The 8293-nt window shown below is 42.0% G+C and overlaps 3 protein-coding genes across 5 annotated transcripts in view; 2 read left to right on the top strand and 1 right to left on the bottom strand.

Annotated features, from left to right (window-relative positions):
• The window catches only part of inpp4aa (inositol polyphosphate-4-phosphatase type I Aa), a 14242-nt gene extending 11838 nt beyond the window's left edge, over window positions 1-2404 (top strand). For both annotated transcript variants that reach the window (XM_084478167.1, XM_084478166.1), the window contains 2 exons: window positions 402-556; window positions 918-2404. In XM_084478167.1, the coding sequence (XP_084334293.1) occupies window positions 402-556; window positions 918-1050 (288 nt within the window). In that variant the 3' untranslated portion in view covers window positions 1051-2404. The remainder of the gene's footprint in view (window positions 1-401; window positions 557-917) is intronic.
• A 529-nt stretch (window positions 2405-2933) lies between these two features.
• Window positions 2934-6948, top strand: LOC311358081 (inosine-uridine preferring nucleoside hydrolase). Its single transcript, XM_084478073.1, has 7 exons — window positions 2934-2995; window positions 3677-3747; window positions 3833-4020; window positions 4547-4726; window positions 4865-4976; window positions 5070-5206; window positions 5536-6948. Exons 1-7 carry the CDS (start codon window positions 2985-2987, stop codon window positions 5881-5883), a joined length of 1047 nt encoding a protein of 348 aa, XP_084334199.1. The 5' UTR covers window positions 2934-2984; the 3' UTR covers window positions 5884-6948.
• coa5 (cytochrome C oxidase assembly factor 5) lies at window positions 6878-7871 on the bottom strand. 2 transcript variants are annotated; one of them, XR_014637978.1, is made up of 4 exons: window positions 7672-7871; window positions 7506-7589; window positions 7080-7198; window positions 6878-7047 (listed from the first exon to the last, which is right to left on the bottom strand). XR_014637978.1 is itself a non-coding variant. In XM_084478074.1 (3 exons), exons 1-3 carry the CDS (start codon window positions 7771-7773, stop codon window positions 7157-7159), a joined length of 228 nt encoding a protein of 75 aa, XP_084334200.1. In that variant the 5' UTR covers window positions 7774-7871; the 3' UTR covers window positions 6878-7156. The 2 variants fall into 2 exon arrangements, 1 of the variants encoding a protein (XP_084334200.1); XM_084478074.1 differs by having other exon boundaries at window positions 6878-7198.
• Window positions 7872-8293: the final 422 nt, after the last annotated feature.

Genomic DNA, 8293 nt, shown 5'->3' with positions numbered 1-8293 from the left:
GCTTACATTAATGTACCAGGAAAGAAAGGTGGCAGCGCTACATCTTCTCATTATATGGTTGGAGCCTTGTTAAAAACACTTACAATTGGAAAATGGATATTATGTAAAGAGGGACAACCTGGACACATTCAAAAATATATGCATTTTGTTTTTGATTATGACATGTTTTAACCTGCCCTTCACCACTGCCTTTCCAATGACCACGGTGGGCTGTACTGACCTGTATTGTGTAAGGTGCTAGTAGGTAATACACAGCCCGTTAAGTCAAGTAAAGCTGGAGAAACACGTTGCTGTTTCTTACGAACAGGAGAAAGTGTGTAAGAGTGTAAAATAGTTGTGTTCACAAACGTAAAAAACTGCGGCCCACCCCTCTCCCTCCCCCTCTCTGTCCCGGACCCCAGGCGTGTCGTCGTCTGAATGGCGTGCGTTTCACCAGCTGCAAGAGTGCCAAGGACCGCACGGCCATGTCCCTCACCCTGGAGCAGTGCCAGGTGCTCCAGCAGGAGCACGGCCTGGCCCCGCAGGTCTTCTACCAGGCCCTGGACTGCATGCGCAGGTCAGTGACGGACGAGGGAGGAGGGCGAGGCGGAGGGAGGGTTGGAGGTTATGGGAACAGGTTGTTATTCATGTTGTCCTATGTGGATATCATGCCCGTAGCGGCTATGAGGTCACTGAGGTCCGGACCTCTGTCATTTTTCTAGAGATAAAATTAAAATTATTAAAATCAGCTGTTGAGAACATCTCTCCGGGTTGAGAAAATGCTTAATTCTTAATTCAATGTTATATATAATAGAACAGTTAAATAGAAACTATTGGTGGAACAACGGCATGCAAGAAATTTTTTTTTAGGAGTTTATGGGATGTTGTTTGTCCGTGGAACTGACTGTGTTGTTCTTCTGTTCCTCTCCCCACCACAGTGAGGGCTGCAGGAGGGAGAACACTATGAAGAATGTGGGATGTCGGAAATATGCCTTTAACTCTCTCCAGCTGAAGGCCTTTCCTAAACAGTACCGCCCGCCTGAGGGAACATACGGCAAAGTAGAGACCTAAGGGCATGTTTTTATTAGAGTCGATGTGGAGGTGATCCTGGACTGAGGACAATGGCACAACACAAACAAAATAAGAAAACAAAATGGAAACACTTGGGTTTTGTGCTTAGTCACCGTTTTATAAGGTCAAAGTTTAAGTGGCATTAATGCTGTTCGACTGATTATTTTATTGCAGCGCCCCAACCTCCCTGTAGTTACAACCAGAGCATTTCTTCCTATATACTGATAACAACAAGCAATGACATATGATGACATAGCAGCAGTAGCAACATCTGGGGATCATTCTAAATTCAAGGGTTTATTTATTTCACTACTAAGTATATGTGCAGATGCCTCATCTCAAAGGTGAGATGACATGAAACAATAGCTTAGACACAGTAGTTGTCTCATGATGTACAATAACTAAACAACAAATGGCTTTTATCTCATTTTAGCATAGTGTTTCTGTTAGGGAGGGCCATATGGAAAATTGTGTACATGCTTCATTTTAGCCTTAGTTTAAGTTTTGTTTTGGGCTTTCTTTCCTTTACATGAACTTCTCTGCAAATCTCTCTCTCTCTCTCTATTTCTCTCTCTCTCTCTCTCTCTCTCTCTCTCTCTCTCTCTCTCTCTCTCTCTCTCTCTCTCTCTCTCTCTCTTTCTCTCGCTATGTCTCTCTCTCTGTCTCTCTAATTAGCACCTATACAGCATGACTGATATTTTCTGATACTTGAAGCCTCATGCTATCAAGCCACCCTCTTTGAATAGCATCCTCATATAATGTGACGTCTGAGAACTTCAAACATATACAAAGATGGTCATATTATCACAGGTTAACGTGCAGTGGGGACTTTACAATTATTTCAACAGAAAGATGTTTTGAAATCAGAATGATAACTAATAATAATAAATAATAATTTATTAATAATGGGAATTGGAATTGGAAGTCTTTTTAAAAACGTCCATCCTTTTTAACTAGCTTCCTAGTTATTGAATTGTGTTTTTTGAGATATTAACTGCACGTAGAAAATTGAGAAACCTGCACAATGTTTCAATGTTAAAATGTTCAATGTTACGGTACTTCTTAAACCATTTCCACCGCACAGGCTTCTGTTGTCACTTCACCAATAATGGCCGATATATCTTAATGTAAATTACTGACAGACACTTGATTTTATTTTGAAAGTTTTATTTGGCGGAAACAATTTATGCTGAGCCCTGGGGTTGTTACAAAATTAGTGGTTGAATGCTATTGCACTATGTTTTCAAGTTGTATTTTTTTTTTTTTTAACAGTTAAACTATAAACTGGGGTGTAGGCCTGTATTGTGGTTATGCCCGCACTTGCACAGATGTGCAAACTGGAAACTATAGTAAATAATTAATAAAGGATATTCAATGCAAAATCTTTATTGTACTTACTTCAATGAGTTCATAAAAAAACAGAAAGCTAGACACACATTTAAAAGCCTATTATAAGTCATTACTAAAACAGCATTGAGGAAAAATGAACAATGAAAACATTCAGAGGTTTAATTTAACACTATTAAAAGTGTGTGGTCACCGTGTATCTGATGTTAAGTTAAGTAAAAGATAATTGACTAGAATACGAAGTCAGACTTGACTTTCGTGGGTGCGGCGAACGTTTCCATGGTAACAGCGCGCTCCACCAATCAAAGACGTCGTGTCACACTTTAGGATTGTGGGTAATGTAGTGTTTTAAATGACATCGCGAATAAAACATGTTTTTATAAAAATAAAAAAAACAACTTATCTTTAACTTTTGGCTTCTTAATGAGCATATACCATCGTTTTACAATCTCTCTCTCTTGGATGGTTACGACATTATGGCTAATAATCAAAACCTCTGCAGAATATGAATGGAGTTTCACTTCCGGAACCGCACTGTTGCTCTCTGGCTGTGAGAAGAATTCAGAAGGTGGTTCAAGTTGTCATGCATGTTGTTGAAGTAAGTGAACTTCTGATTCTCACTCATGCCTTTTATTAGATTGGTACAAATCTGTACGTGCATGGTTTTCACATGACAGTGATTCAGTTTAATTTTCGACTTGTCTTTCCCGTTCAGTGAACGGTGTCTGGCATATACCGCTCACTGAACGTCACAACGCGAGTCAACGCGAAGGTCTTTCGCTGATTTAACGACGATTGAGAGACAAAACCAAGGTTGTGAAAAAAAATCCAGTCATTTTAAATTGGTTTGACAACTGAAGGTGACCTGTCTTTGAAGTTGTAATAATGCATTCAATATTATGGGTGAAAACATTATCTCAACTGACTTTTGATCAATAACAGTAGTCATGAATTCACAAATCAATCGATTCCATTCATATTTTCTTCCATAACTTATGGCAGCGGAACATTATATAAGACTGTATTGAGAATTGCGGAACGCATGCTATCTCTCCCTAGCCTGGTCCAGACTCTGGTACTTTGGACAGAGATTAGTACTGAAGGGAAATTTAAATTGAACGGAAGTACGTATGCGGGAGGTGCCAGGCTAATCTGGCACCGACATTTTCGTATTTAGATCATTAAATGTATAAATATTTAAACAACCTTAGCTCAAACCTTAAGCAAAGTTCTGCATTACCATTAAACCTTTTAATTGCTTGGTCTCCATCTCTTCCAGGTTTGGAAGACCCTTGTTCCAGTTTGTTGCAAGACGTTTGCTACAAACGCCTCCATCACTGTCGACAACAGGTCTGTTTGTTAATGATTGATTTAATCTTGTTCAAGTTCTGCATGTTCTGCTTGTGGTAAACCAATATGTTGTGACTGTGTCCAGGATTCATCATGAGTAAGAAGCTTCTGATCGACGTGGATTGCGGGGTAGATGATGCTCAAGCCATCATGGTGGCGCTGGCGTCTCCAAATGTTACGGTGCTGGGCATCACCTGTGTCCATGGAAACACAAGTGTGGAAAATGTGTGCAAAAACACCTTGCGAGTCCTGAAGGCCTGCCACAAACTAGAGGTATACTGTCCACTGCACCATCAACAACCCTCTCCTTTCAACTTCTGAGGACTGGGCAACCACCAGACACACCAGGAAATGCAATGTTTCCAAGTTGCATTCAGGGATAAAGGCCTAACTTAATTTGGCCTGGGTCAGCTGCTTGCTACATTGTGACAGATCACAAGTTTTTAATATGGCGAAATAGACTAGAAGTAGAAGTTGAAGTTGAATTGAAGTTTAACACAAATTATGGTTTGAAACATACAAGCATGTTGCTCTGAAAAATGTTTTCTTTTATTTTGGTTTACCATCAACATGCATTAAGGTTTACTCACTTATTCAGCCCTAGGCAACATTCATAATTTTCAAATGGTCAAAACCACTGATGTAGGCTAAACAAGCTCCAACATTATTGTCGAGTTATCTAGAATATAGTTGTGGTAAATTAATTTGACGATGAATTGGCATTGCTTTCAAGCTGCTCACTATGGCCTTTGTTTCTGGTGCTAATGCTGATCACTCCCTCTTTTGTTCTTTGCCAAAGATTCCGGTATTCAAAGGGGCCGATAAGCCCATCCTTGGGAAGGGCATCGACGCGGGCCACTTCCATGGCATGGACGGGCTGGGAGACGTCCCGGACCCTGACGCTCCTGGCCTGGACCTGATCCAGAAGGAAGGAGCGGTGTCTGCAATGATCCGAATGGTTAACAAGAACCCAGGAGAGGTGGGTGGGGGTGTGTGTGTGTGCGCTTGTGTGCACATTCCGTTGAAATCTGCTAAACCTGCTGAACATTGTGACTTACAGTGTCATGGTAAGCAGATGTTATGGTCAGCACGGTGAATAGTGTTTTTGGTGTCCCAGATTTCTCTGGTTGCCACAGCACCACTCACCAACCTGGCTCTTGCTGTGCGGCTGGATCCATCCTTCCCGAGCAAACTCAGGGGCCTCTTCATCATGGGAGGCAACACTGAATGTGAGCAGACTTCTCTCTCCCTCCCTCCATCTCTTATCCGTCTCAATTTGTCCCTCGATGAAGTTTTTCATGCATATTCTCCCTGGCTTTCAGCTCGAGGAAACACAACTGTGTGTGCAGAGTTTAACTTTGTAGCTGATCCAGAAGCTGCGTTCATTGTGCTGAACGAGTTCCTGTGCCCAACTACCATCGCCTGCTGGGAGTTCACCTGCCACAGCAAGCTGAGCTGGGTAACACACACAGACAGACAGACAGACAGACAGACAGATAGATATTTGGCAACCTCTCTGGTGCATATCAATACTTTATATTAAACTGCACTGCAATTCTCATGCCCAATAGGCATGCTCATAGTGCAAAAGAGAGTAGCTAACATGAAGAACATATAAGGAAATTATAATGGATAGTTGGTTTACAATTGGATAGTGTTCACTGTATTGTAATCCCTCTTTTTTCCATTTGGAGTTGAAATCAACTTCCAGTCTCAATAATGCAGAAGCACTGCAGATGACCTTCTTTGGTGTGTTCACGTAGTCTCCTTCACTCCCTTTCGCCACAGGCCTTTTGCGACACTTGGCTGTCCCAAGACTCTGAGAAGGCCCGCTTCATGAAGAACATCTTCGCCTACAGCATGAAAGCGTCAGTGAGCGAGCGCCTTCAGAAGGAGTTTGTGGCCGGCACCGGCCTGGTCTCGTGCGACTCCTACGCAATGGCCGCCGCCATCGACGACAGCATCATCCTGGAGAGCGACCGCTACCCCGTGACCGTGGAGCTGACGGGCACACACACCAGGGGCATGATGGTGATGGACACCATAGACATGCTGAAGAAAACCCACAAGGTCCAGGTGATGAAGAAGATAGACCTGGACAGGTTCATGGAGATGATGATGGACTCGTTGAAATAAGTGATTCAGCTTTTTATGCAGTACCTCCTCTCGTCGTGACCAGATACTGCCTAATGGAAGTTAAACTGAAGACTAACTTTTGTTATTCAGGGGATGATTCGCTGGACATTGTGTTGCACTTTCATGTCTGGTAACTATTTAATTGTTTGAAATAGTGCTGTCAAAATGTATGCGTTAATCGTATTCATTTTGAAAGAATGAACACTCACTCGTTCATTTTCTTTAACACAATTAACAGCTTTGTTTACTTCCTGTGGCGGCAGACCGTTGTGACGACGTGTGCCGCAAAACATTTGCCTGATGGATCCTTATTGCAAACTAAAGTAATCTGCAGTTTGCAAAGCCGAATTTAATTACCTCAGAACAAAGTTGTCTTTGAAATATCACCTCAAAGCAGAAAACCGAAACTACAGGCCTTCACAATCTAAATGACAGATCAGTCACATCAGTGAAATCATTGACAGAGCTCCACACACATGTAGCAGAGAGCAGTTCGACCGCTCTCGGGTCTCGAACCTGCCACCTCTCGAACTACACTACCGGCATGGGAGTCGAACGCTTTAACCACTGAGCTGAAAGCCCAGGCCTCTAACTCAGCGGCTAGAAGCGTTCTTGAGGCTAGGGGGTGTGAGGATTTACGAACGTACTAACGCCAGCTAGCCGGCATCCGTTACACACACCGCTCCCAGACAGAGCTCCACACATCCAGACACTGTCCGCAGAGCTCCACACACACACACACACCGTCCAGACAGCTCCACACGTCCACACACACACACCGCCCAGACAGAGCTCCACACGTCCACACACACACACCGCCCAGACAGAGCTCCACACGTCCACACACACCGCCCAGACAGAGCTCCACACGTCCAGACCAGGCATGCAAACTAGTCATCTTTCGGCGAAATTCGCCGTTTTTTTTAACAAAATTGGCCACTTGTGTGATTCGTGGAGATCCATTGAGAAAACATGTGAAAAAAAAAAAAGTAACAAATGTCAAATGTTCAAATTTATTTTCCATACCACACATATAATTATAATAAAATATTAACATCAGGTGTACATTGATTTCTGAAGGATTCGTCTTGAATGCTACGCCGTTGTCATCGTTTTATTAGTTAAGGACGTGTAGTTATTCCGGTGAACCACGTCCCAGCCGATGCCCGGTTCCATGTTGAACTTGGCATCCCTATTTACAAGTGTCATCCAATATTCACCCAGTTATGTGACAGCATCGCTACTGAAGAAAAGCAGTCTTAAGAGTGATGAGTCAATATCCCTTTCTTCCACGGAATCGCGACCTTGGGTCTAGCTGATGATGACAAAAGGCATTTGTTGTTAGTTCTCAAAAAAATGCATCGAAAGTAGACAATAGATAAATCATAAAAAGGCATTTTGCTCTGCTCATTTCCCTTTAATAATAAAGGGAGTTCAGATCCTGTATTGCGGTCATTCTATCTAGGGTTTATTTTCCATTACAACATTCTACACAGGGAACTCAAAACCCTTTAAAAAAATTAACTCAGTATTTTGAGATTGTGTCGCATAGTGACAGGAAGTAATAATTACATGACATGTAATTGCTCTGCTTTTTCTGACCCAATATAAGAGGTACTTACCATTGACCTCTTGCACTCAAAGAAGGAAGTCTGCAAGGCTTTGCAATGCCCTTCTTTCAAGCATTCACTGGGCAATTTCCCTTCCTGCAAAATGGTAAATGGTAATTAAGATACGCGCCTGAAATAACTCAAGTAGTGTGAATAAATGTCGAAGACATCCACATACCTTTACGACACAGTCGTGTTGAAGGAGACATGCCTTAAAGTCTTCTCTTACACCGGCACACGCCCTAAGGTCCTCTTCTTTATCCTCGTAGTACTGCGGCATGTTGATTATTCCTCATAGAGACTTATCAATGGTAATATTCCAGGCGTATTATGTTGTCTGTCAGTTGGCATTGGTGTCACAAACGTAATATAACCATGGATTCCGCCATAGTTTATTTTCTTCCTTGTTCATTTCGAGTGTAGTAGAGACTACAACATACTGCAACAGCGCCAACTATTGGCCTTTATTGCAATAACATTTGATCGTTTAGCCATGTATTTTCTATGATTTTGACCTGATGATAGAATCCACCAAGCAAACATCCTACGCTTTCATTTAGTAAATCAAAGTCAAAATATATTTTGCTAATTTTACTAGTGATGTCGATTAGAATTGCTATGTGACCACTGATGGTAGGGATGTTTAAAACAATACATATCCTGCGTATACAACGTTACAAATAGATTAATGTCTTAATGTATCACTATCCGTACCAATTCATCTTGTCATCTTGCCGTTTGACACAACAGTCTTAAAAGGACGTTAGTAAAAACCAAAGCATCAAATGAATGGCCGTGGA

This window comes from Micromesistius poutassou, assembly GCF_964030765.1.
Source record: "Micromesistius poutassou genome assembly, chromosome: 14".
NCBI classification, from domain to species: Eukaryota; Metazoa; Chordata; class Actinopteri; order Gadiformes; family Gadidae; genus Micromesistius; species Micromesistius poutassou.
The sequence above is the reverse complement of the archived record's forward strand: the minus strand, read 5'-3'. Positions and strand labels throughout refer to the sequence as shown.

Bases quoted from the DNA above. Each gene is read 5' to 3' on its own strand.
- LOC311358081 (XM_084478073.1), top strand. The intron at 4,977-5,069 runs GTGAGCAGACTT...CCTGGCTTTCAG, and splicing joins CATGGGAGGCAACACTGAAT to CTCGAGGAAACACAACTGTG. The intron at 5,207-5,535 runs GTAACACACACA...CTTTCGCCACAG, and splicing joins GCCACAGCAAGCTGAGCTGG to GCCTTTTGCGACACTTGGCT.
- coa5 (XM_084478074.1), bottom strand. From the start codon at position 7,773: ATGCCGCAGTACTACGAGGATAAAGAAGAGGACCTTAGGGCGTGTGCC. The intron at 7,590-7,671 runs GTATGTGGATGT...ACCATTTTGCAG, and splicing joins AACACGACTGTGTCGTAAAG to GAAGGGAAATTGCCCAGTGA. The intron at 7,199-7,505 runs GTAAGTACCTCT...TGTCATCATCAG, and splicing joins TTGAGTGCAAGAGGTCAATG to CTAGACCCAAGGTCGCGATT.